The 27,280-nt window shown below is 52.2% G+C and overlaps 6 protein-coding genes across 6 annotated transcripts; 2 read left to right on the forward strand and 4 right to left on the reverse strand.

The window, feature by feature from the left end:
• Nucleotides 1-499: 499 nt before the first annotated feature.
• On the reverse strand, nt 500-1,728 carry N0V89_007753 (uncharacterized protein; the record flags this gene model as incomplete). The annotated part of the gene is made up of 3 exons (XM_056216514.1): nt 500-1,326; nt 1,377-1,485; nt 1,534-1,728. 3 exons carry the CDS (start codon nt 1,726-1,728, stop codon nt 500-502), a joined length of 1,131 nt encoding a protein of 376 aa, XP_056070761.1.
• Nucleotides 1,729-4,308: 2,580 nt separating this feature from the next.
• On the forward strand, nt 4,309-6,126 carry N0V89_007754 (uncharacterized protein; the record flags this gene model as incomplete). The annotated part of the gene is made up of 5 exons (XM_056216515.1): nt 4,309-4,504; nt 4,554-4,766; nt 4,816-5,077; nt 5,126-5,718; nt 5,771-6,126. 5 exons carry the CDS (start codon nt 4,309-4,311, stop codon nt 6,124-6,126), a joined length of 1,620 nt encoding a protein of 539 aa, XP_056070762.1.
• A 386-nt stretch (nt 6,127-6,512) lies between these two features.
• On the reverse strand, nt 6,513-7,130 carry aat2_2 (Aspartate aminotransferase, cytoplasmic; the record flags this gene model as incomplete). Its single annotated transcript, XM_056216516.1, has 1 exon — nt 6,513-7,130. One exon carries the CDS (start codon nt 7,128-7,130, stop codon nt 6,513-6,515), a length of 618 nt encoding a protein of 205 aa, XP_056070763.1.
• Nucleotides 7,131-7,455: 325 nt separating this feature from the next.
• On the reverse strand, nt 7,456-7,883 carry aat2_3 (Aspartate aminotransferase, cytoplasmic; the record flags this gene model as incomplete). The annotated part of the gene is made up of 2 exons (XM_056216517.1): nt 7,456-7,635; nt 7,686-7,883. The coding sequence occupies 2 exons, from the start codon at nt 7,881-7,883 to the stop codon at nt 7,456-7,458; spliced, it is 378 nt and encodes a 125-aa protein (XP_056070764.1).
• Nucleotides 7,884-9,087: 1,204 nt separating this feature from the next.
• Nucleotides 9,088-11,330, forward strand: N0V89_007757 (uncharacterized protein; the record flags this gene model as incomplete). The annotated part of the gene is made up of 4 exons (XM_056216518.1): nt 9,088-9,472; nt 9,523-10,221; nt 10,298-10,801; nt 10,858-11,330. The coding sequence occupies 4 exons, from the start codon at nt 9,088-9,090 to the stop codon at nt 11,328-11,330; spliced, it is 2,061 nt and encodes a 686-aa protein (XP_056070765.1).
• A 176-nt stretch (nt 11,331-11,506) lies between these two features.
• DYN1 (dynein heavy chain) lies at nt 11,507-26,740 on the reverse strand (the record flags this gene model as incomplete). The annotated part of the gene is made up of 5 exons (XM_056216519.1): nt 11,507-12,997; nt 13,027-13,043; nt 13,620-14,073; nt 14,123-26,394; nt 26,449-26,740. The coding sequence occupies 5 exons, from the start codon at nt 26,738-26,740 to the stop codon at nt 11,507-11,509; spliced, it is 14,526 nt and encodes a 4,841-aa protein (XP_056070766.1).
• Nucleotides 26,741-27,280: the final 540 nt, after the last annotated feature.

Below are 27,280 nucleotides of genomic sequence, written 5' to 3' on the forward strand. Positions count from 1 at the left end.
GTGTGCGAGATGCGATCGGTCTTCTGCGCTGAGTACGCCTCGCTGTGGGGTCTGGTCACTGAACGGGAAAGCCTGCCTGCGGTCGTGTGTATAGTGGGGGGGTTTAGAGATGCGGGTTATGCGTTTGGGTGGGTAACTCGTCTTGCGCATTCATAAATTGCATATCCAATCGAAGGTGTTCGTAGTCGTAAGGTCAATTCTCGTCCAATACCCTCACTCATATGTCTATGTCTTAGATTCATAGTCCAATTGCAGGATGCTGTCGAGTTGGGTATGGGAAGAGACGGTGCTAATGCTATTCTAGCTTGCGTGGCTACACCCCATGCCATGCACGCACAGTGCTTCTCTTCGCGCGACCCCGTTGTGAAACGTCCGTCCTCAAGCCTAACAAGACTATTACTCGACACCATGTCACTTCCTCCTCAAGTCCTACCACCATGCCAAAAGGCCCTACCTACGCACACCCTCATTCTCCATCGCCCCTCCCAATCAATCAGTTTTAATTCACCCACACCACATTCGCCGGACCAGCGCCCAGCCCCAAATGCGCCACACTCGCCGCACTCATCCCCTCATCGTCCATCTTCCACACCTCCACAAAATTCGACCCGCTGTCCGTGATAGCGAAGTACTCCTCGCTAAACGGCGCCGGAGCCACCGCGTTCGCAGAGCCGCCGCTCGACGTAGTAGGCAGCAGGAACAACTGCTCTGTAACACCGCCCGTAGTAGCGTCCAGCGCAAACGCCGAGACGTAGCCCTGCAGAGACGTGGTGCGCGAGCGCGTGCCGGTGATCAAGTACTTAGGACTCGTTGCCGAAGCGTTGAACGCAGGGAGTGAGAATTTAACTTCGTCAGCCCAGTAGGACGATGTATTTGTAAACCCTGCTGGAAGCAGAGAATACGTTGTGTTCTTGTCTGTAAGCAAGCCCGTCTCGGTATCCCGTGCGTAGACAGCGAGGGAGTTCGCCTCCTCGTAGATGACGTAGACCCACTTGCCGTTGGGGTGGACTGCGAGATGGCGGGGATTGGCGCCCTCGGGGGCGGCGAGGTATTGCAGTTCGGCTGCGGCTTGGGTGGTGCTGTTGTAGGAGTGGACCCATACGGCGTTGCCCATGTCGTCTGCGGAGTAGATGAAGGCGGCGTCGGGGCTGAGATCGAGACCGTGGACGCCGGCTGTGGTGTTGTAGGTTAGATTTGCTACTGCGTTTTGCAAGGACCCTGTGTCATCGACTGTGATGGCTTGTGCTGCGCATCCGGTGCTGTATGCGACGCCGAAGACGGTGTAGGGAGCAGTGTTCGCTGCGGCGATGAAATTTGCGTTTTGGCCTGCGTAGCGTCAACAGTGATGCTTTTATGAGTACTAAGATGTGACTAACAAGATGAAGAAAGTGTTATGTTGCTCTTGTATTCTAAACTCTTGTTGGCTGTGACCGCGTAGCTCTGAATCTCGCCTGTCGTCGCTACGTAGACATTCTCTTTCCGTTCCTGCCACAATTAGTCTCTCCATCACCCGTGCTGATAGCTGTCTCGTACATCGATGGCAATCCATTTTGATCCATCGGATGACTGCGCAGTGATGTTGTTGACCAACGTAAGGCTATTCGCCGAATCATCAAACTCGATACCAGCGATTGTGCTGCCAGCGAAGAAGCCAGAAAAGAAATAATGTTTGTCACCAAGAACTGATGGCACCGCAGCGAGAAGCGAGAGAGAGGAGAGGGAACGCATGGTCAGTTAGTAATGACAAGCGAAAGACTGGATGTCTCCTGAAGGATCGTTGGTATGGGGTATATAAGCTTTTGGTCGTTGCTTGTCTACATAGTGCAGAGGCTTATATCGCGGAAACATTCGTAGCATGCTGTGCATACTACGCAACTGTTTCATGTTTCTTGCCATATGACTGGTCAATCCACACTTTGACTTGTTTTCTGAAGTCCTTGCACCGATGAATGGAGCCGAACTAGGTCAAGACAGGTATAGCCGTTGTGATTTGAGCGACGCGTAAGTGCGACGCGCAGCCGACAATGCTAGGATGTTCGTATGCTTCATCTAAAAGGAAGATCACCCGCGCGCGCAAGCTGCAGCGCTGCGTTTCGAAACGTGGCTCGAGGATGCTCGGTAGTTGTTGCTGGTAGTGACGGTTTTGGTATCAACGAAAGGTGGTTTGGGCAAGAGTAAGCGCGACGCCGCGTTTCCCCACAGCCTCAACGCCATGACGGGCGGGGCGATTGCTTAGCAGAAGCTTGACAGCACTGCATGTTATCTGACGTGGAGCAGTCGTCGGCCAACGTCCCGCAGGCATACCAGACTCGTCTCATCTATCCTGGTACTGAGATACCCCAACACTGAGGAAACCTCTTCGAATCTACGCCAGGCGCGTGGGACAACAACATGATCGCCTACGCATCGAATCATGTGCTTCCTCTGCCTCTATATCCGGAGACTTCTCCCCAGGCGACACTCTTCGAAGCCGTTTCCGCACGGTTCAATACGCATCTGCAGCAAATGCGTAGACGTACTCGTGGTGCACGCCAGATCGTTTGCGAGCTTAATTTCGACTATGAACAATTGTGTCAGCATCAACTACAGGTGGATGCCTTCAATTGAAAGCGGCAGCGACGATGGCGGGAATCCATGTTAGTCCAAGATACTCTTCTTTGCTTCCAGCTCTTCCCGAACGTGGGCGTGACGAAGGTACCAAATCAATGCGGCCGGGCGCCAGCTGTGCCCCTAGCTTACGGTTGCTACTCTTGAGATACTTCGGCGAAGCTCAACTGTCGGAGATATGTCATGTTGCAAGGTCTGCGTTCAAACCTTCGTTTATTGTTTCGCATCGACGCTCAAGGTAGAGGTCTGTCAGCCGCAAGTCTGGAAAGGATCCTCGACAAAGACTTTCGGTAGTCGGGACGCTACATGCGTAGGATCGCGCAATCCTTTCAACATACTGACCTTGCAGGAGCCAAGACGATGTACTTCGCTCGTTGGAAGCTAGGCTCGACGTTCCTAGATTCCTTTCCCTTCGGCCCGTTCTCCAAGCACTAGACAGGGTCCATGTTTATTTTAAAGGTCTCATTTTGGAAGATTGTGTGGGGGTGTCGCGTGGACAGCCCCTTCTGCAGAACCGGCAGTACGCGATATCCGCCTATTAATCTGTTTGCGGCGTCGACAGGGTGCAAGGCGAACGTGAACATGCGCTTACGAACCACGTGATGGGAGGCATACTTGGTACTTTCGCCGGCAAACCACCATCCAGCCACTCCCAACAAACGCCCTCGACTGCCGTATTACTTCTTTAAGCGCTGGCCCTCGACGCCGCGAACGAACACGAATAGATGAAACAAGGATTCTTCGCTCTTTCAGGCGTGAGCTGTGCCTCGTGCCTGCTCATCCGGAGTTGTACGGGTTGGGGCCGCCTCGTCTTACTCTGTACCAAGCCGGCAAATAAGAGTGCCAGACTGTGCCGCGCCTTCAGAATCCCATTGTCGCCTTCCAGAATATGGCAGATCATCCGCTGCATGTCGTTGCATCCGGCGACGAGAACTTCGAGAACCTTTGAAGGAATTGTAAGGGTCCGATGCTTGCAAAGGCTCTCTGAATGCTGCACCCACTTTTCTTACCGGGCGCTGGGTGCCTGGTTACGAGAGTGATTCCAAGAAACAGCCCGACCTCGCTTGGTTCATCTATTTGATGCCGCAAATGTGGATGGCGGAACCTTCATCTAAGTCCAACGCGACAAGATGGAGGCCTGTTCTAGCTGTTGCTGACGCGCTTTCCCGTTACTGATCCATGCCGTGCCTTGTAGCGTTTCGATAATTGCGAAAAAGCCTTCCCTACAACCGAGACACCCAGTCACGCTTCTTGAAAGAGGCTTCGGCGCGCACACGCGATGTTCCGGCAGTCTGGCAACCCCAACTACACGTGTTGCCCGACAGCGCAACTGGAGCCCTCTAGAGCGCTTTACCGAAATCCGCCAAGGCAACTTCGATGTCGTTTATGCAACCTCTGGTTCCACAATGGTCGCCATTCGTCCAGAGCGCAGATGTTTCGCCAAACCTGGTCTACGGTTATTGGAGGATAAATGACACGACTTTAGCCGGTCCCAGGCCTGTCAAGCAACGCCCAGCCGCTACTCCCAGATGAGCTCCTCCTACGGTTCAGCCGGGCTGCCTCCCGGCTTAGGACCTTACAGTCTGGTGGTCTGGGGAAGCGGCCGGGGTATTCTGTCGCGCGGGGAGACTATAAGAGCATGGTTCACTCGTCTGACAGTCGTGCTTGCAGTCAAGCGTGTCGCTTTCGACCTTCGACAAGATGGTCAAGACTGGAGAATCCGCGGACCCCATCGTCACTCGCCTCGTCGAGGAGGACAAGGTACCATGGTACAGGAAGCCTAACCTTCGGGTTATGTACGTCTACCTGTTCCTGTGCTGCATGGGTGTTGAGATGACCTCTGGTTTCGATTCTCAACTCATCAACACACTGCAATTCTCGGGACCTTTCAACAAGTGTAAGCATTTGTTCAGGATGTCTGGAAGTATACTGCTAACGGAGACCAGACTTCGGCAATGGATACATCAGCCCCAAGACGAAGAAGCCCGCCATTGAGGATGGCCTCCTTGGTTTCATTTCTTCGTGCTATCAACTCGGCTCTATTCTTGCTGTCCCTATAGCTCCGTGGTTCAACCAGAAATATGGCCGACGATGGTCCATCATGACCGGTTCACTGATCATGTGTGTCGGAGCCATCCTTCAGGGTTTCTCCCAGCATGGTAAGAGTCTTTCATGAAGTGCTACAAAATACAGACTAATGATCTATAGTCGCCATGTACATCATTGCTCGTATGCTGCTCGGTGTGGGTATCGTCTTCTGCATTATCTCCGGATCTGCTTTGATTGGTGAACTCGGTCACCCCAAAGAGCGTGCCTACTTGACTTCGCTTTTCAACGCTTCGTACTTTGTTGGGTCCATCGTTGCGGCTGCCATCGCCATCAAGACCGTTGAGATTGCCGGAAACTGGAGCTGGCGTCTGCCCTCTCTGCTGCAAATCTGCCCATCTCTGCTCCAAATCGCCACCGTGTTGTAAGTTTGTCAATTGACCTCCGGTGACTTTGGCTAATGCAACTACAGCTTGATTCCTGAGAGTCCCCGTTGGCTTGTCAGTAAAGACCGCGATGACGAAGCCTTCGCCATCCTGACCAAATATCACGCCGAAGGCGACGCTAGCTCTGTCCTGGTGCAAGCCGAGATGGCTCAAATTCGATCCACCATTAAGCTCGAGCTCGAGAACTCCAAACAATCTTGGATGGATATGATCCGCACCCCTGGTATGCGCCGACGTGTTCTCATCGCCTGTATGATGGGTCTCTTCACCCAGATGAGCGGTAACACATTGCTATCCTACTACTCCAATCTTCTCTTCGAGATGATGGGATACACCACCGACTACGCTAAGACTCGCATCAACATTGCCAATCAGTGCTGGTCCTTGATCAACGGTGTTGTCATCGCACTTGTCGTCACCCGCTTCCGCCGTCGCTGGATGTTCATGCTTTCCGCGGCAAGCATGTGTCTCGTCTTCATCGGCATGACCACCTCATTCCAGAGCCTCCGTGCCGCGAAAGACGGCGGCACCACCAACAAGTCTGCAGGAATTGCTGCGCTGTTCTTCTACTTCGCCTACTCGCCATGCTACAACATCGGTAACAACTCGCTCACATACAGTAAGCCGCAACCTCACCATTTCACACTAACAAACCCGCTAACTCGCTGCAGCTTACCTTGTCGAAATCTTCCCATACGCCCAGCGTACCATGGGTATCGGTGTCGAGCAGATCTTCGGCAAGCTCGGCGGCTTCTTCTCCACCAACGTCAACCCCAAGGCCCTCAACGCCATCGACTGGAAGTTCCTCGCCATCTACTGCGGATGGATCACCTTTGAGTTCCTCACCGTCTACCTGCTCTACCCTGAGACGTACAATCGCACCCTCGAGGAGCTCACCTTCTTGTTCGAAGATAAGGAGCTCGCCGAGAGGCAGGCCGCCGCCGTCGAGAAGCAGATCCACGAGGGCGGTGAACTCGGCGCTGTGGACGAGAAGCACATCGCTACCCACCATGAGCGCGCCATCTAGGTTTGAGAAGTGTTGCTGGGGCTTGGGTGTGGAGATAGGATTGGTTTAATGTTCTGTAGTATCTAGTACAGCGTGCTTGTCTGAGCTAAGCACGGCAAATTCACGTACTTAACTTTGACTATCTTTCTGCGTCTGTGTATTATGTGAGATGTCGCCCTATATCCAGGATGCCTCGTGCCTTGGCGACTCGTGAGATATTATACAGCCATAGTTCATACCCATAGGTCAATGGGCGTGGGGCCGATAGAGCCATATCTTCACCGTCCAAAGGCGGGTAAAGTAAAGTTATTCGCATGAAATGCAATACGCTGCACCATCGAGTATTCTGGTCTTCGTGTAAATACCAGATGTGATGTTGCAGCGCAGCAAAACATAGCCGTAGTAGTCTACTCAACACGCCTCACTACGTCATCTACGGCCCGCGCAAAATACGCAACGTTATGCTCGTTGAGTCCTGCAACACTGATGCGTCCTGTCTCCGCCATGTACACATGCCACCGGTTCCTCAGCTCCGCTACTTGCTCTTTGTTCAGCCCTGTAAAACTGAACATTCCAATCTGCGAGGTGACATGCTTCCACGTGCCAGGAGTCTGCAGTCGCTCCAGCTCCAGCCTCAAGGCTTTACGCATGCCTTTGATCCGCCCAGCCATAGTGCGAAGATCGTCCTCCCACTCAGCGAACAGCTGTTCATCATTAAGTATAATAGATGCTATCTTCGCTCCATAGATCGGCGGACTGGAAAGCTCCGAACGCTGGATGATAGACAGCTGTGAAGAGATTCTCTGAGTAACTTCTTGTGCATCAGGACCAGCAGGCGTAACATAATGAAAAGCTCCGACGCGTTGTCCGTATAAACCCATATTCTTCGCAAAGGACTGCGCAATCACAAGCTCGAATCCCTCTTGCTCGAAATGCCGGATTGCGAAATTGTCCTCTACAAGCGACCCAGTGGCGAATCCTTGATATGCGCAATCGAAGAAGGGAAAAAGGCCGTGTGCGCGCATTACAGAAGCAAGTTCTAGCCACTGAGTATGTGTGGGGTCGAGACCGGTGGGGTTGTGAGCGCAAACATGCAGTACGATAATACTGCCTCTCGGCGCATTGACCAGCGCGGATTTCATCCCATCAAAGTCGAGTGTTTTCGTGGAAGGCGACCAGTACGGGTAGTGTCTAATCTCGAATCCCGAGTTTTCAAAGCACTGTTGATGAATTGGCCATGTAGGTGCCGAGATGTAGACTGGGGGGAAGTGGCCTAGGTAGGAATTTTGAAAGAAGAGCAGCACCGAGGTGGACTGCGCCGGTGCCAGAGATTGTCTGGAAGGAGCATACCTACATCGCGTGAGTTGAGGCCAGGGCCATCTTCATAGGGAGTACTACGCGTTTTTCTTGGATTGCCCGCGAATCGCTTCCCAGGATGAGCGCTTGTGCGGCAGTGCAGAATTCGGGAAGACCCGCTATCGGTATATATTCATGGTTCAGGTTCGGATCAAGACGATAGCGCTCATCGGCCTGTTTCTCGTTAGTAAGATACTGAAGTAGAATGGCTGCATCAAGCTCACCTTTCTCACAACGGGAAGGATCCATGGCCTAGCTGTCTCATCTCTGTATGCTCCCACGCCAAGGTCGACTTTGTTGAGGTCGGTATCCGCCTCGTATGCAGTGACTAGACTGTAAAGAGGGTCTTGAGGAGCTTGTTGAATGTTCTGGGTATTGAGGACCGGCACGATGGCATGTCCCTGTGACTGTATGTGCGGCATGTTTGCGGGTACACTTCAGTATGATTTCCAGGATCAGTTGATACAAAGTGAGCCAGAGAGCTTCCCAAAGCTTCCGTTATTCTATATCGGATGTCCTTCCCTTCTAGCTGTTCTCTGCGACATGGCACGAAAATGTGGGTCCCGATGTCGGTGCGTTGACCTGCATTGACGAGATGTCCGGTCACGTGAACATGCTAAAGCTGGAGTACCTACCTAAGGTAGTGGGCCCTGCCGCTCTTGGGCCCTCGGCACCGGTAAATTCCTTTCCCCGCGTTAAGAGCTCCCATTCTCCAGACTCTCCGCAATTCTCTCTGTGCAGATATGGAAGTAAAAAATTACATCTTCCCAGAACAGCGCGACGATGCAGGCGCGAGCGCTGTCGGTCCAAGTCACGTGAGCTGTTTGGAACATCTTGCATGTCATCTTCTCAAGGCCTAGGCTTTGCACAAATTCTTGTGTGGCGGCTTGCATTTGATTTGATTGGTCCATAACAATGTGGGATGGAGGATACCGAGTATTATGGCCATTTTACTAACTCAAGTCGTTGATAGTCGATTCAAGAAGAAGGGCCACAATGCTCGTGTAGCTCGAAGCCGCAAAGGCTGACCACGGGACTAACTGCAAGGTACACGGATAAACTTGTACCGTTGCCAAGGTCTTTACTCCGAATTGAGGCTCTTAGGCCAGTCATCCCAACCGGAGCGGGACTAGCCCTGGCGGGCCAGCTTCCAAAACTCGAGTCATTCGGTTCTTGTTAACCAAGGAACGACGATGCTGGCATCACGGCGAGGCGGGGTTCGGTACTCGGAACCGTGAGAAGTGTGAGAATAGAACGGACCCTGCTCTCCTACACCGGTCGTCAGTCGGTATCGAATATAACATGAGACTTCCTGCCGCGATTGTACCTGCTGTACTGATAAGCGCATGTAACGCGCTCAGTCAAAAGGACTACACCAAACATGTGAATCTCTTCATTGGAACAGAGGGACCTGTCGCTGGGAGTGCGTACAGCGCTGGCAATGTCTTCCCAGGAGCAACGCTGCCATTCGGCGCCGTTAAGGTCGGTATTGACACAACAAGGTAAGGCCTTCACGCCCATTTCCCCATCAATCCAAGATCATGCTGATGCTCAGTTTTAAGATGGAACACATCGTTTGCTGCGAACGCCGGGTACACACCAGACGGGAACGTGACCGCCATCACAATGCTTCATGAAAGTGGCACAGGCGGCGCCCCGACTTACGGGTTGATTCCTCAAATGCCGCTTACCACTTTGGAAGGCGTTAATCTTCTGGATAACATAACGTACATGCAACCTCGCACGAGCCCAGATGAGGCTTCTGTGGGATACTACAAGACCCAATTGCAGAACGGCGTGAAAGTAGAGATGAGCGCGAGCACGCACGCTGGAATTATGAGATATTCGTTCCCACAAAGTGCTGACGGAAGGCACATTTTGATAGATCTCAGTCATTTCATCCCGAGCGCAGGCAAGAAAGAGCAGTGGTATAGTAATGGTGAGCTTGAGATCAGCGAAGACGGAACCTCATACTCCGGATATGGTGTTTATCGGGAAGGTTGGGGCTGGGGTAAGGTATCTCGCAAATCTATACATAAACTCCTACTGAGCATAGATCAGGTGGCGATTACCGTGTATACTTCTGTGGGAAATTTGACGCCAGGCCTTCGGCAGCCCGACTATTCTCAGGCAAGGCAACGGACCCGTACTGGCCCAATACCACAGATGTCAGACCTACCTTCACTAATGCGACGAGCATACGCGGAGGCACTGTCGGCTACCAGTACGCAGATCGGATCGGCGCACTGTTTTCGTTCCCACCAAATAGCTCGGTTTTGGCTTCGAAAGTTGGTATATCGTGGGTGTCCGAGGATAAAGCCTGTCAATTCCTTCGAGAAGAGATACCTCACTGGAACCTCGAGAAAGTCCAGCAAGCTGCCAAAGATCGATGGAATTCCGAAGTCCTCTCCAAGATCGATGTGCAGACGAACAACAGGACTCAATTGGAAATGTTCTATACGGCAATGTACCACTCGCACCTGATGCCCTCCGATCGAACAGGAGAGAATCCGTACTGGGAATCCGAAGAGCCATACTACGATGACTTCTACACGCTCTGGGATACCTTTAGAACGCTGCATCCACTCTTGACCTTGATAGAGCCCGAACGCCAGGTCGACATTGTCAGAGCCATGATCGACATCTGGCGACACGAACGCTTCATGCCTGAAGGCCGAAGCCACAACCATAACGGACGGGTCCAAGGCGGTTCAAACTCCGATAATGTCCTTGCAGATGCCTACGTGAAAGGACTCAAGGGTATCAATTGGGCCGACGGCTATGCCGCGATGAAAACGAACTGAGATTCAGCCTTACAATAACTTCGACTTCGAAGACCCTAGTGGGAGCACCAAGGAGGGACGCGGTGGACTCCAGGACTGGAAGAAATACGGATACGTTACTCCGGATCGTGGGCGATGCCTGAGCAAGACTGTTGACTACGCTCTGAACGACTTTTCGCTGTCTCAGGTAGCGAGAGGTCAGGCGCCGGAAGATGTTGCGGTGTATCTCAATCGGTCTGCTGGTTGGCAGAAGACGTGGAGCCATAACACTATGTCGTTGAATTTTACAGGCTTTCTCGCGCCTACGTACGGCAATGGTAGCATCAAAGAATACGATCCACTATCGTGTGGCGCGTGCGACTGGCAGTCTATCAGCTATGAGGGCGTTCCGTGGGAGTACAGTTGGTCGCTACCCCACGATATGGAGACTGTGATCACGCTGATGGGTGGTCTGGATATGGCCGAGAAGAGGCTAGACACCATGTTCATCCCCGGTCTGACTCAATCGACCCAAGGCGGTAACAGCGCAGGCACCACGATTTTCAATCCCGGTAATGGTAAGTCCTCTCCCACTCGAAAAAACGCATATTAGAAGCCGATTAACTGTTTTCAGAACCATCATTCATGACACCTTTCCTGTACAACTACTGGCCTCGACGGCAACACAAGTCAGCCAAACTATCCCGCGACCTCGTCGACCAATACTACAACAACGGCCGCTCTGGCATTCCTGGGAACGACGACGCAGGTGCGATGAGTAGCTGGTTAGTGTGGAACATGATCGGACTATACCCTGTCGCTACTCAACCAATGTATCTCATTCTCGCCCCGCGATTTGGCAGTATTACAATGACACTCGGTGATAGCGGTGCGGTTCTGAGGATCAAGGCGAATGGATTGGAGAACGGGCCGTATGTTCAAAGACTGAAAGTTAACGGAAAGCTTTGGGATAAGAGCTGGGTCAGCCACGAGGATATCGCAAGAAATGATGGTCGGGATAGTATGTTGGAGTTTGAGATGGGCGGGAAGCCTGTGCCGTGGGATTCTGGCGAAGTGCCACCTAGTCCAGGGCATGTGACGATATGATCAAATAGGAAGTGGAAAGTGTGAGTCGTAGATTCTCTCAAAAGAAAAATCAAGCTATAGACAAGGGATGGAGGTTTAGTCAAGCGCGCAATCACTGCAGCCTAAACCCAATCTACGAAGAAGCCCCATAGTTTCTACCCGTACACCCTGCGTAGGATTGATTCCTGCATAGAAAATCATGCCATCCTAGCCGCCACCGCCTCAGCCATATCCTTTCGAATCTCATCCCTATGCTCCTCTAATTGTCGCTTCAGTGCCTCAGCCTTGGCAAGCTGGTACCGATATTCCGCGTGCAGAGCGGTGTCAACGGCCAGCATTTCTTTCAACTTCTCGAACTCATCGAGTTGTGTCATACCACCGATGCTAGAGCTTGGCGACGAAATCTGCTGGTTACCTTGCGACGGCCCCTGTGTTGCTGAAGTGGATGCACAGTCGCCGTCCTCGAAATTGGCGTTGAGGTGATGAGAGCCTGCTTCAATCTCGACACCGGAAGTACCGGACGGAGTAACTGGCCGAATTATTGGTCGTGAGAAACCATATGGCCAAGTATTTGAGACCTCTCGTGGTGGCAATTGCTGCGGCGGCCTCTGGAAACTCTTGAGAAGCGACGTCGCATTCTCTGGCGGCGTGATACGAGCGGGATTTCCCGACTGTGAAACCATGTGGTCTTTGTTCTGGACTTGCAAGTTGCTGTCTGTATGGCCATCGGAGGTACCGCTCGCCCGTTCCGAGGTTGATGGCTGATCACTGGGAAGCGTGTTCCTCACACCCTGACTGGCATATTCTTCACCCACAGCCTCAGAGTGCCATATTTGTGGTTGCTCGACACTTGCGCCTGGCGACTGCGGTCCTTGTTCCTCATCGTCGATTTCCGCAACTCGCCTCTTTTTGGTGACTCGTTCTTTCCGTAAGTCGTGCCCCTTCGTGGGTTCATTCTTCCCCAGTGCTCTTTCCTCGACACTGTAAGCCTCAACGCCAACCTTCTTCAAACCCTCCACCAGGTATTTCCTTATTGGACCCGGCACCAACAATTTCCTCCCCACCCTCTCCGCCTCCACCAGCAGGTACCAATACGCAAAGCCTTTCAGCATTCCCCTCCTATTTTCTTTCCAGGAACTTTCCACCCCAGTGCACACGCTTGTCCTTTCCCACAGCCTCTTGAACGGCTGAAACAGGTCGACCTTCTCCAGAACATCGGAAGTGTGAGATGTGACAGTGTTCCACGTAGTGATGAAGACCTTGAAGCCTGGACCAAAGCCTCGCTTAGGGGTCGTAGTCAGACCAATCCAGACTGAGCCATTATCACGAATCCCTATGAAGAGCTTGAAGGGGTGTTCGGGTGGGACATTAGTTTGCGGTGCGACAGCCAGCTCATTAGCAGATGGAAGATTATTCAGCGCAGTTTCGAGATTGTGTGCTCTGACGAAGCAGCGGACGCTGATGAGTTCGGTTGTGGCTGACATGTTGGTGGGGTTCGTGCTGCCCAGTCGGACTGCTGGGCCACTGCCACAAGCACCTGGACCTTGTGCTGCGTGGTCTATCTGTGAGCTTGTCGCGGCGCCGTCCCTGTAGCTTCTGACTGGCACTTCGAGGTTCTCGATCTCCGGCTTGAGGTCTTCGTTGTTGGGCGTGAGTGGTATGATACCCTGCTCCTGCGTATCTTCGTCCTAACCGTCTTAGTTGCGGTCTACTAAACCTCTGGTTTCGAAGAGGCTACAAGCGAAAGCGTGTTGCTCAGTGTGTGTGTGCGAGTGACCAAAAAAAGTGTTGAGAGGGTTCTAGCTTGCAAGCTTATAGCTACTACTAGCAACCCAAGTAAGAAAAGCTCATCGAAGACGAGATAACTCCACAACGCGATCGCAGGTCTTTCAGCGTAAGCGTGTTCTCTCACCATGCATACTGATCCGACTCCCGCTATCACCCGCTCACTTTTATCTGTTATCGCTCCCCTATCACTTCACCCCTGATGTAGATACTGACCGAACTGTTCGAGATGAATTGAAAACATTCTATACATGTTTCCCCTAATAGCTATACACACAATCTGAAAGCTGAGAGAACAAAAGAGATGGGTATATCAGCCTATCCGTATCCCACCGAAATGAAGGATCTCTCCAACTCCAAATGTCCTACTCACGCACTCCGCGCAATGCAAATAACACGCTGATAATGCCACCTCGGGAGCGAGCCACATACGCCATGCCACCCTAAACGAGTACTTGCAAGAAGTTTAAAAAACAAAGGAAATGATGCTCTTGTCGCGCATAACGGTGGCCATTTAGGTCTCACCCTCACCCTCCGCCTCCGCCATAACCTGCTCCCCCTCATCCAACATATCCACCACCCTCTTCAAATTCGCCACCATACTCTTCGCCTGCCCAACCAGCAACAGCTTCTCCGCATTCGCCGGCAAGCCAAGGTACGTTGGGGGCTCGCGCTCAGGCAGGTCGTTGACCCAGCCCATGAAGTCCTTCCAGCCGGTAGCGCTGGGAAGCTCCAAACCCTGGCTCTGCTCTGTATCGGGAACGATCTTGAAATTATCTTCGAAAGCCGCGGGCGTCAGGCATTGTTCGACGAGGGAGGCCAGCGTGCGGAAATCGGCTTCGTCATCGATCTTGCCGCCGTACATTTCGGTCACAAGCGTGCGAATCATGTCCCATGGGATCTTGGTGGGAGCGACGTTGGATCGGCCTTGAGCGACATTGTCCACCCAGGTGTCGACGATGAAGCTGCAGCATTCATACTGTGATCATGTTAGTGTAGACTCGAGAAGTAAACATGGAAGGACTTACATCACTATCGTTGAACTCCCAGAAGCCTTTCCATCCCAAGGTAGGCGCATATCGCAGACGCTCTTGCACAACCGCGTGGAAGAAGCACAGTAGAAGGTAGACACGAGCCTTCTCGACCGGGTGCTTGACAGCCCTCTCAGATAGCGAAGCCAAAGAGTCTTTCATGTTGGCACGGATACCGGCTGGTTGTTCGTACGACAAGACACGAGAAGCGCGCAATAAGTTGACAGGAATCTTCGGACTGGACTCCATCGACAGGAAGAGACGGAAGTCAGGATTAGGTTTGAGAGCTTCGAGCCTCTTCTCAAGCGACTGAAGCCACTCTGTAGCTAGATGCACGTTCTTGACAAGGACCCAATTACCAGTCGTTGCAGCATTGGCAATCGCCTTGTCGGCAGTAGCAGCACCTTCGTTAGAACCCATGGCGATGTTGGAGCAGGTAACGCGTTCCCTCTCGACAAGGTTGTCGACCTTGTAGCTGGCATCGAAACCTGGGCTGGAGCTCAGAGCGACCGGCGTGGTTGCGTTGACTTGCTTGACGATGTCACCCAGGTCGCCACTCGCATCTAATAGACCCTTGCCAAAGACGTCGGTAACAAAACGCTCAACAGCGGGAACGAAGCGGTCAACTCGGAACAGTTTGACAAGGACGAGTGCGCGCAGCTGTTTGTCGTAGTTGTTGAGATCGGCCGGCCAGGTCTGGGGTACGTGGCGCTCTCCCAGTTCTTCAGCGAGGAAAGTTTCCCATGAAACGTCATCCACCTTCTCGAGCTCAGATTTAAAGACGGACACTTTACCTGCACGGATCATGACCTCATCTTTACGTTCAGGCTGCGAGGAAAGATCAACACCTTCCAGGTCGTCGTCAAGGATGACATCGATCAGAGTCTTGTCCATCTTGTAAGGCGCGGCTTGAACCAGTAGCATCGCCAGTGTGACGCGATCCTTCTGAAGCAGAGAGAGCGAGGTACGGCGGTACGTGTCGATGAATAGATCGGTGATGATTTGAGTAATACGAGCTTCATGACCGGAGATGTTCGACTTCTTGACCTTTTGTAGCACGGTATCGAAAATTGATGTGAAGTACTGCAGCGAGAACTGGTAGAAGTGATTGAGGTGGTGCAATTGCTCCAATACCGCGAAAATAGCCGAGCATGAGCGAGCAACGACGGTGTACTCTTTCGTGATGTTTTCCACTTCTGTCATAACGCCAGCAGTCTCTGAGACCTTGACTGAAATTTCTGCAGCCTCTTTCTTCAAAGTCTCCAACGTCTCGATAACGCGATCATCGTCGAGAATATTTCCTTGAGACTCGTTAAGGGCTTGAAGCAGGCGCTTCTCCAGCTGTCGCAAATGGACGGCAAACTCGCCCTGCATCTTGATGAGGTTTGTTCGCCGCTCATCGACGTCCGGTCGCTCCGACTTGAGTACCTCATTGAGCGTTTGTGTTTGCAAGCTGCTCTGCGTAACCGTGAAGTTGACAAAGGTGGTACGACTACAAATGTCCGGAGCAAAGTTGGCAGACGGATCGCGCGTAGAGAGGTAAATTTTGAATGAAGGCGAGAAATCGATCTCTTGTTTGCCAAGCTGGATGAGCACACGACCTCCGGTTTTCTGGTACTCCTTGTTAAGAACATGGTTGAGGATAGGGTCGAGATGTTCTGCGTCCTGAATCAAAATGGGGTTACCGAAACGTAGAGAACTCTCGAGCTGCTTCGTGAAGGAGTCACTCAAAAAGCTGGTTACGGTGAGTCGGCGGTCCTTGTTCTCGTTCTCCAGGAACTCTTGTGTTCGGCCAGAGGGGTCAATGATAAGAGGGTAACGGTTGAAACGATTGAGGACAATGGCGTTCTCGGTGCAGAGATCGTCAACTGGTAGACCGTTGTGCTGCCATGTCAGTCTCTCGTCAGGCGTAGATAGGTACTCGGTGATCGGGTTTGGTGTCTTGAAAGTAATGCCCGATAGCGAAAGGTGGTGCAGCCAGTCCTCCATCATGCCCTTCCTATACTGCTGGTCATAGTATCCTCCGTAAGCAATGAAGGCAGCCGCAACAAGTACGTCGCCGACAATGGTATCGATCTGAGAGTCGAATGAGCGGCTGCTTTCTTCCCAACGTGTTCGTTCAGAGGAGAGACTGTCGAGCAACTTCAAACTACGGTCGACCTTGGACTCAACCGTCTTCATCTCAGATTTGATAGCCTGGGTCTCGCTGATCAACGCAGCATATTCCGTCTTGTACTGAGCAATACTGTCCTCCAACTTCTGGATCAGGGCTTGAGTCTCCTTTGCCTCGTCTTTCGTCACCTGTGCGGCTTCCTCCAATTGCTCCACTTCGGCACGAAGAGGTCCAACACGATCCAAGATGTCAGAGTAGTGCACCTGAGCCTCAACCCATTTCACAAGTGGACCGCAGGCCTTTGAAGCGCGATTAACCTTCTCGAAAGTGAAGTCCTCTTTGGAGAGATACTCGTTCATCATCTTCTTACGGAGTGGGGCGGTCATCTGTCTCTCGTTGTCGAAGTTGACGATATTAGCAATGAAGTCGTCTTTCCTCACAATGGCCACAATCGATTTCCAGTCAGAGACCTTATTGCCGAGAAGCGTGCAGACAGCTTCTAGAGCCAGCTTGACACCCATAGGCGGATTGCCCATGGATCGGACTTCGGTAAGGTGCTGTCTCTTGATGTTCTGCACAGCCTTCTGAGCCTCCATCACAGCAGGTTCGGCTGCGGCGAGGTCATTATTCACCTCCTCTTGACGCCTCTGAATTTCAATATCCTCCTGAGCGAGCTTAGCTGAGACTTCGATAGAACTTGACTTCTTCTGCTCCGCTACTCGCTGGTCGGCAACCATGCGCTGCAACTTGTCGTTAGCTTCGGCATCCTTCTTCTCCAATTGCGTCTTCTTCTGCGCTAGGCTAATTCGAAGTTCTTGAACCTGATCGACCGTTTCGCGAAGCTTCTCAAGACCAACGTTGAGATGGCGCTGTTGTTCCTCGAGTTCTTCGCGCTTCTCGTTGTATAATTTAACGTACTGTGCCACAAAGTCCAAGAAATGGCGAGGGGTGAGATACGTCTTCTTGTTCTGCTGCTTCTGCAGTCTGCTGTTAAACCCGTGCAGAGAGTGGTGGACGTAAACCATAGCGTTGACCACACTTTCGCGATGTGACGGAGGAAGGGTAAGACCACGATAGGCGACAGGGATGCTGTCGGGTGCGTTGTAATTGGCGCGATCCAGATCCACAGACTGCGTGAGTTCACTGCCGACCTGATAAAGTGCTTGGTCAGACCAGTCGCCCATCCAGTTGAGAACACAACGGTTGAACAAGGCAGGACTGGTGGCAGCCTTGGACGAAAGACCTTCTTCAGGTGGGTTCATCGTGAAGACAACGTGAAGGTTCTTGACAATCTGTCCAGTAAACCACTTGTAGAGTTCTTCCTGTGAGTCAAGGATCGTGCCTTGGCGTTGCGCTCCTTCTTTGATAGCGGTCATCAAGGAGGCGTACTCATCCCCTTCGAAAAGACCAGGAACCTCAGCGTTGGCAAGCAGGGTGTTCATGCGCTCGAGGAATCCAGAGTCCAACACGTTAGCTTCGTCCATGATGAAGCAGATCTTTTCACCCTTGCAACCACATCGACGGAGTACATTACGTAAGTCTTCATCAAAGTCTTCACCAGAGTATTTCCCATGGACCTTGATCTGATACACCTTCAGTCCGTTCATCCAGGCGACGAAGCGGGACAATGTAGTCTTTCCTGAACCGCTGACCCCAATCAAGATCAAATGACCCTGCGGCTGTCGGAACACACGATCGATACGGAGTACGTGCTCAAGAACATCGTTGAATAGGATTAACGGAACATCAACTTCTTCTTCACAGAAAGTCTTGAGACGTGCCTTGACGAAGTCGCGCAATTGATCGCGCTCAACGGGCACGTAATTCTTGGACAGCCAATTGGAGAACAGAATGGGCCCACCAAGAGCCTTGTCCTCGTTAATGGTAGGGAAGTGTTCCATTGCTACGCGGTGAACACATTCCTCGGTCCATTTGCGTTCGTCCTCGGCGATCAGACGATCCTGGAACAGCCGAAGAGCTTCGTGCGCCCAAATTCTCACAAGACCTTCAACAGGCAGGGTCTCAAGCGGACGCAGGGCTTCGTATATACCGCGAACCCAACGAGTCAGCTCACGAGGCGAGTAGACGTAGTGCGGCTGGATATCGGGAGTAAAGCGCTTCTGTGACTCCGAGTACAATTGCACCATAGCTTTTGTCAAGGCTTCTGCGTAACCGCGTAAAGTGGGGATGATCTTTAATACAGCGCTGTTGAAAGTGCCATAAATCTGAAGCAGGGACTGCTCGCCAGGGTAGTCGACCATGATAAGCGGAGCATGGCGGAGGAAACGGAGACCCATTGGCGTGCGCCCAGCATCAGTTGGCGGGTTGCAAGCACCAACGAATTGGATGCGGTCCAGTGTGACCCAAGTCTTATCGGATGTCCGCCAGAAACCGTTCTGTTCCACGAGCTGCCTTAGGAAGGAGATAGCTCGCTGGGTACCATACTTATCGGGTGCTGGCAAATTGATCTCGTCACAGAAGATGATAAGCCATCGGCCAACCTGGGTAGGTGAGAGCTGCACTCCGTTAAGAGTCTTCTTGTATTCGCAATATTGCTCGAAAGTCTTGACGAGAAGATCGGGAGTTGTAGCGCTGGAGAAGTTGAGACCGACAACTTCCATGTTCGGCAGCTTGCGTAGAGCGCTGAAGAGAGTCATGGTTTTACCGGAACCTGGCGGACCACAGAGAAGGAGGGGTTTGTGTTCGGCGAGCCAGGAGTATAGGACATCTTCGTGGCGAACAGTGTCGAGAGTTGGGATAACCACATCTGTCTGGATGATAGAGTGTGTGTTGACTTCCATGGTCGGCACCTGGTTCTGCCACATGTCCCAGTCCGACTTGTCGGGCTTGACATCGAAGTCGATGAGCGAGGTTGACTCGTTCAGTGATGGAAGTTCAACATCGGTGAGGCCGGCAATGAGATCGCCAAACTGTTTGCGCTCGGACAGAGGGCAATCGCCGACAAGAGCCCATACCAATGCGAGTAGCAGCTTTTTAGAAATGTAGGCTTCCATCTTCTCATCCTCAAGCGGGAAATCTTGATGCTGAACGTTGTACTCGAGCACATTGCGGCAGGCTTTGTTGAGTAGGGAGAAGAGAGTGTTCAGAGCGCGGATTTCGGTGTACTCCATGATATGCTTAAACTTCCTCGCCATACTAAGCGCCTTCTCGATAAATTTGTCCTGGGTTAGCTTTATAAGCAGGAATTCGGCGATTAGATTCTGTGTAGCGAGCGTCTTCTGGGACATCTGGCCCGGGGCCACGGAGTCGTCCTCAATGTCATCGAAAGGAACGGTCCTGAGGTTCTCAATGTAGTTCTTAATCATCATCTCAACTTCGACCGTGTCATCGCTGAACCATACCATACCGCAACGCGACACTGTAGCCAGTGTAGCGTACTTCAGAGTTTCGACCTCGAACATGATGCGAACATTTGAAGGCAGGTTGAGACGCTCACCGTTAGGTAGAGTAAGGAGCTTGTTATCGTCGAGGACGGAGTTCAGGTTCTCAACCCATTCAGGGTCAACATCACCATCGAAGACGATCCAATGGCGCTTGCTGTCTTCACCACGAAGGTTGTCGACGATCTTTCGCAGAATGCTCGTGAAAAGTCCGTCAGTCCATTCGCGAGTGGTGCTGTCCATGCTTCCGTACAATTCCTCCTTGGACATGACCTTGGGGTCAATGACGTGGCATACTCCTTCTACGCCTTCCACGGTCTGAAGGGCGGCAAGCAGAGTCTTCCAGGCTGCAGATTTACCAGAACCGGAGGAACCGACCATCATGACACCGTGGTGAAGGTTCTGGATCTGGTAGAGTTGGATGATCTTGGTCATCCAAGCATCACTAACCACGAACTTGGACTCTTCGGCTGACTTGCGGATAGCCTCTTCGAGTTTGTTTAGAGGTGCAGGAATGTATTCCACGCCAGGGAACGAGTCGCCTTCAATAGACTTCATGATCTCGGCGTCCGAAGCAATCAATTTCGGTGCCATGGTTTCGCGCAGACTCTGAATGATGATTTGAGGCTCCATGACAGCTTCGTCAGATTCTTGCGATCCTACTGTGGCGATACGGGCTCGCTTCAGACCACCGGAGCTAACAAGCACACTCTTCAATGCCCGTAGACCAAAGTCGTAGTGCGCCTGTTTAGAAAGTGTGCCGGAGCACTTGTCGAAGAACGGAACGACTTGCTTCGACAGCTCTTTGGCCTGGGAGAAACCCTGCGAGTAGAGCATGACTTCAGAGATGAGCTCTTTGTCCGGTTTGGACATGGCAACACTTCGGAAGAGCTTCTTCAAGTTATCAGGCAGGTTCGAACGTCCAGCGTATCCAGGGTTCATTGTGATGAAGATACCAGTGTTGAGGTTGACCCTAAGTTGGCGTCCGATCAGGTCAATCTGTGCTTTCTCGTCTTCAGCACCCGTACGCAAACCCAGCTGGATGTTTTGGATCTGCTGAGAGACGGCAGACAAGATGCGCTCTTCGAGACGATTGAATTCATCGAAACAACCCCAGGCACCGACTTGGCAGATACCAAGGAAAATACGACCCATGGCTTGGAAGTCGAAAGTATCATCGCAGCAGAAGACAAGTGTGAAGCGGCCCAGTTGCACTCCTAAGGCCTTGACCGACTCCGTCTTGCCAGTACCTGCAGGTCCGTACGGGGAGCCTCCAAGACGCTGGCACAAGGCCTGTGTCAGGGTGAGGAAACAACGATCCGTGAGTGGAGTGCGGACGAGACGTTCTGCAACACCAAGGTATTCGTAACCGTAGTCTAGGACCGCATTCGCCATCTTGATCTTCATCCGCTTCAGCAAGTCGTCGTGTGGCTCATACATGTAGCGCATAGTGAGTAGCCACAAGTGGTGAGTGGGCGAACTTGCTCCAACCTTCTGGAGCTTGTGGATAACGTCTCGCTGGTGAACGAACTCGGTGATCAGATGTTCGCATTTCCTTCGCTGGATGGCCTCGAGGTCGCCGAGCACGGAAGTTGCGAGAAGTTTCAGGATGTTGACTTGCTTCTCATACAACTGCGGCAACGATATACCCTCCTCGTTGAGGGACTTCTCGACTGCGTGTGACCAAGCGATTTGTGTTCCGAGTACGACAACCTGGGCAGGGTACTTGTGAATATAAGCGTCGAAGGCTACAGGATCCATTGCATCGGGTGCCATTAGCTGTTCAAACTCTTGGTAGGCTTCGAATGAAAGCTCCGCCAGCGTCGTCTTCATGTTCAGTTCCAAAGCGCCCAGCCACTCGTTGATCCGCGGCGTCTTGACCAGGTTTACCTCTTTTCGAAGCATCACCTCTTCACCCTCCTTCGAGGTAAAGCCCGTAATGATACCATCCTCATCGGTTATGAGCCCAGAGATTCCCGCGAACATCTTCCTAAGATGCTTGGCAATACGGAGTGTGTCGTTGCTGTTACCAATGATCTCAAGAAGATCCTCGTCACCGACGAAGTAGAAGCGAGGGAATGACACACGCTCTCGCTCCAGGTACTCTCCGAGAGCCTTCTGAATCTTGTTGAGGAGTTCTGCAAGGCGTTCAAGAGACTTTTGCACACCTGAGATGTTCAGCACCTCAAGGACGAATGGCTGTCGGGACACCTTCTTCATCACAGACAGGAACTCCGAGTTGATGTTCTGGAAACGTGAAGACTCCATCGGCAACAAGTGCTTGATGTCAGCATTGCCCGTGAAAACACCCTCGAGATACACCCATTGACGCTGTACATCAATCCAGACATCGAAGAGCACATGTACGCGGTTCAGTTTGTCCTCCCATGCAGATGCGTCTTCTTCAAACTCCTTGTAGTACGGGGAATGCCGCATAGCCTGTAGCGAGTTAAGGTTCTCGCTGCACTTTGCGAATAGATCATCCCAGCCACGAATGAGGCGGCACTTGTTCTGGTAATTCACAAGCTCCAGATTGTAGTTCTGCCAAGTCTCCCGGACTTGCTTCAAGAACTCCTCGAGCGCCATTTCACCCTGGGCCTGTGTGATGACGTCGCGAATGATCTTCTCGCTAGGACCGAGCTTGAGATCCCAGACGTCACCCAATGTCATGGAGATTGCCGAGTATCGCTTGGAGGGTTTGAGCTGTTTGAAGATGCGCACCCAATGTCGCTCCCGTACGGCATCAGATCGCAGATCGCTGAGAATACTGTTTTCTTTGAGGAGTTGCTTCAAAGTGCCCTGTACGTACTCGAACGCCTGGTATTGTCGCATTCGGCTTGGCATATCCTTGGTCATCTTGAGAAGGTTGTCTAGATTCTGGCGCAGCTTGCGTGGTTGGATGCTGTTCCAGAGAGTCTCGCGAAGAGTATCGATGCTCTCCCAGATCGTGGCAAGAGATGCCCAGACGGACTTAAAGTCTTGCACTTCTTCAAGGACAGCTTTAAGAGCCGTCTCGCCGGACTTCGAAAGGTTGAGGGCATCTTTAGCCTTAGAGATGTTCTCTGACTCGGTCCGCAGCTGGTTCAGCTTCCGATCGAAGGTTTCGAGTGTTTGCGAGGCCTCTGCAGGGCGAATATTGCCGGCAACGGGTTTCTGCTCGCTCCACTCCGTAATGATGTCGGCAATCTTCTGATTAACGACCTTATCCTCTGCCTCGATCTTGCCCCTGAGAGCATCCCTCTGGTCGTTCGCAATCTTCGACTTCCGCTCCAAAACATCAGTAAGCATTTGCCATTCGTGATCGATTTGGTCCATATGCAGCCAATCAGCCGGTGTCTGGTAACGTTGACGGACAAGAGTGGAATTGCCCTGCCGGAACACATCGATTTCAGGCTCCCATTCCAGAACTTTTCGCTTGGACTGCTCGACAACAGTTATGAAAGATACTGCCTGCGCCGTGGAAGAAGCTTCCAGTGTCTGCATCTCTAGGTCTTTTCGTGCCTTTTCTATCTGCGCAAAGATTTCAACCATACGCTGCCCAAGCCTGCCGGCAAACTTGACGAGTAGCTCTTGCTGCCACTGGTCGTACTTGGCGCTTACTTTGTTCTGCACCTGCTCGTAGTCGACAGTAACATAACCAAACGGGCGGCTGATGTCAGAAGTGTCGAAGGTATCGCGAGTCTTCCGGATTTCTTGGAGCAGCTGTAGCCAGCGTGACAGGTCCTCGCCCAAGATATCGTAGACATGATCGGATTGCAAATCCCAAAGTGACTGGAACTGCAACCACTCATCGACGTATGAGGAGATATCGTGGAGCTTGCCTTCCACAGCGCCGTACACTTGAATCAGTGCGTTTGTACATAGGCTCGCCAGGTTGGAGAATTGATTGTTAGACGCGTTCTCCGCCGCGTCCACTCGCATCTCGTACCGCGAGGCTTTGATCTTCTGTAGAGTACAGATGACTGCGAGCCATTGCTGAAGCTGTTCGAGCCAGCTGGCGCGGGCATATTCGACAGGAGGGCTGAGATAGATGACCTGATTGCGCATAGTAATTTCCAACGTCAAGCGGGAGAGACTGGGCTTCTCTTCGGAATTCTCCATTGGTGCAGGTTGGCTAGTAGGTCGTCGGTCTTCTTCCTGGTCGACGTTGGCGAAGACCTCAATCCACTGGGCAATGGCGCGATTCAGTCGAACAAGTAAAATGGCCTCAATGCGCGAGTTCATAGCGGCTACCCATGACCCCAGGTTAGCATAGTTCTCGAGGTTGAGCTGGTCGACGGATCGCTGCACGATCTCCAAATGTTGTCGAAAGGCGTCAGCATTGTACGGACATGTCTCCAGGTCCTTTAGCGCCTTCTGGACGGTCGCATTGATGCTTACGAGGGTGGCAACCTTCGTCTGCAGTAGTGAAGTTGATGCAGCGAACTCCCGTACAAATTGAACGTGCTTGCTTTCGGTTCGTACGCTACCAGGTGCACCAGTGGAGAACGCCGGTTGTCGGATGTGGAGATCGTAAGCATGCACAAAAGATTCCCATTTCAAAGGGACACCCTTTCCGACGAGCCCTTGCACATCATTCAGGTATCCGTAGAGTAGGAGAGCAACGCCTGTCAGCTCTACAATGGATTGAATCGTCTGAGTGTATGTTCGCACGCTCTCCATCAAGCTAACAGCGTAAGGATACACTCGCTTGGCTTCTTTTGAAATGTTGTTGATGCCGTGGGGCACTTGGTAGCCTCGCCAAGTCAGGTTCCGAACTTCTTTGAAGAGCGCAATTACTTGTGCATTGAAGTTGACGTGCAATTCAAGGATGTTGCCAGCGGCACGATTTCGGCTAACGATAAACAAACGCCCTGATATTGACAACTTCTGGCGCGCCACAGATTGTATCCACGATTCGAAGATTGGTCGTGTGTCGAGCTTCTTCTTGAACATACTGCTCTCAGCCTGCAGCTTCTGTCCTTCAGCATGTAGCGCCCACTCCTTGCCTAGGATGTCTTCAACTTTGCCCATGTAGTTCTCCAGCTGCGTCTCGATTTGTCGTGCCCAGATTACCGCGCCAGACACGGGAGGGAAGTCGCGCAGCTGCGCCATAGCGTGCGCCTCAGAGTTGCCATATTGCCGCTTGAATCGCTCGTGAAGCGCCGAAATGTCTTGTTTGACGTTCTCGATAAGCTGAGTCTGATACTCAGAAATGGCTCCTCGAATCTTCGGGCGGACAAAAAGCGGGTTAAACTTCGAGAAGACGCGAAACATCTCGTTAGCCGTCTTTGCCGTACCAAGACGATCCCTAAGCCTAGCAATGATAGAATTTTCGACGCGCGAAGTACGCTCGTTGTACTTCTGCTCAGCCTGCTCAAAGAGACGAGTTCCCTCAGGCTCGACATCAAGCACATCAACATCCTTCAAAACGTCGTATGCCTTCTCCACTTCTTTCACGGCATCGACATCGCCCATCTCTTCGACAATGACAGACTGATTGCCCTCTGCACCCTCAGAGAACGCCGCTAGTGAGGTTTGTGATCCCAAGACTGTTACTATGGTGCGCTGCAGCTGTTCGTGGTTCTTCCGGAAAGTGGCAACATATCGGATGCGCTCCTCAGTCGGTCGGTGACGAGCAGTGAACTTGATCGGGATGAATTTCTCATTCCTTCGCCTGGTAACCTCACGCGCAACATTGGTGAACTCTTTGACATTCTCGTCCCAAGTCCGCCAAATGTCTTCGGCAACCTCCATGACTGACTGAAATTCGGGATAATCCATGGCCATCAGCTCCTTGCCCCTAAGCAAATCTTGCAAAACCTTGTCGAGATCCGCGGAGATGGCTTCCACAAGAGGCAAGGCACGTTCCACTGGGTACGGGCAGATACGAAGCTTCTTGTTGATGTGGCCGAAAATCTGCTGAATCGCTTCCTGGACCTTCTGCAACGATGTGGCAGACAACAATTCTCCAATTGGGAACTCGCGCATCAGCTGATTGTACTTCTGCACCTTGTCATGGGTTTCTTTCAAACCAGTATCCGCGCTGAAGCTGACTGTCGCCTGGAAGCGCTTCGCATTTTTAAGGACGTCCAGCGTTAGTTTGACACCCGGGCTTCTTAGCTGAGCTTCGATATCGTCCAACCTGTTTTCCATCGAAATCCAAAAGTTGATCTCTTGTGTGGCCGTGCCCGTTGACACTTTTCGATCGGTTTTGGTAATCGTCTGAATTGACTTGATCCATCCGTTGACTGTGGACTGCAAGCCGTTCAAGAATGCGCTGTCTGTTACGATAGGGGCGGGCAAATAGTCCAGTGATGGAGTCTTCTTCTCCGCCTCTGCTGATTCCACTGCAGCTTTAATCAGTGGGTGCAGGGGCAGCAGCAGCTGCGGAATTTCCACATTATCTCCCAGGTTGCTCAGGGTCAAATCCAGCTCGCGAAACTTCCTCTGCGCTGCCGGGATACCTGATCTGGCCTCATTATCCCCCTTCAAAGACGTCCCTGCCAAGCTCTGCTGGCCTTTCGTGAATGTATTAAAGTACGGTTGAACGGAATTATGTAGAATCGAACGTATGAACTCGTAGGGAGAGGCATCTTTCGATGAAGCGGTGTTGAATGCGGCAAAGCCGGGCAGCGTCGTGATCTGCACTTGTTCGGTAATGGGTATCGCAGGGTCTATGGGTATCGGTCGCTTGGAAATAACAACGAACGCCGCACACGTGGGAGAATCTACAAGTTCAGAAGAAAGAGTGTAGAGAAAGTGCTGGGTGACGCCTGTTGCAGCAGTTAGCGGGGCCGCCCCAAATCACTCAACAGGTAGCTGCTTACCATTTGCGCCATCTAGCCCGTCAATGCGAGCCTCGTCCAGCCTGTCTTTCACCAAGTAAATAACCTGCTGCGACTCAAGGGCGAAACGAGTGCAGCGCTGCAGGGTATCGTCGATCCTAGACTCCGAAAGTAGACTGCCGGGCGCGTGAAGGTCCGCACTTGAAGCTCCGAGATTGACTTCAAGTACCTTCTCGACATAGTCGACGATGATTTGGGGGTCGATCGCCGGTGGTGCTGGGCTCGGGGAGCGTATGCTGCCGTTGGCGGCCCCTGGAGCCAGCGGTGCCTCCATATCGTTGTTTATGTGTAGTTTCGGAAAAGAGACATGTGTCTCGCCGCTTCCTTGGTGGGTATAAAGGAGCGACCGCGAGGAGTATTAGGTATGTCGGCGAAGGAGGGTGTAAGCAGCCCCGAAACGATGACTGTTGAAGGTGTGCTCTCCTAGAGACGAAAGTTGGGAAGACGCGACGGGTCCGTGCGGCAGACGCGGAGGACCGACCAACGCACAGTCGCGGCAGGGGTATGATCAGATACGAGCGTGATTGGTGTTTCGATCGCGAAAAACAAATCACACCTTCTAGAAAACTTCCGCTGCGTTGGCAGTGGAGATGGCGTCGATGGCTTGCGGCGTTTTGAGTGACAGCCGTCACCCAGGTTTTGTTTATCTCACCTGCAGTGTGTTGACGCGCCGCGGACCCCGCAAATGCACAGCGGGAAGGCGCGACGGACGGGGCCGCTACATTACACGTGACTCTGCATGAACGGGCCAGCGATTATGTCTCAAATGCGTACGGCGGGCATTTTGGACGAACGAATTGCTATTTGGCAAAGT

Source organism: Didymosphaeria variabile, assembly GCF_027946475.1.
Source record: "Didymosphaeria variabile strain IMI 356815 chromosome Unknown scaffold_5, whole genome shotgun sequence".
NCBI classification, from domain to species: Eukaryota; Fungi; Ascomycota; class Dothideomycetes; order Pleosporales; family Didymosphaeriaceae; genus Didymosphaeria; species Didymosphaeria variabile.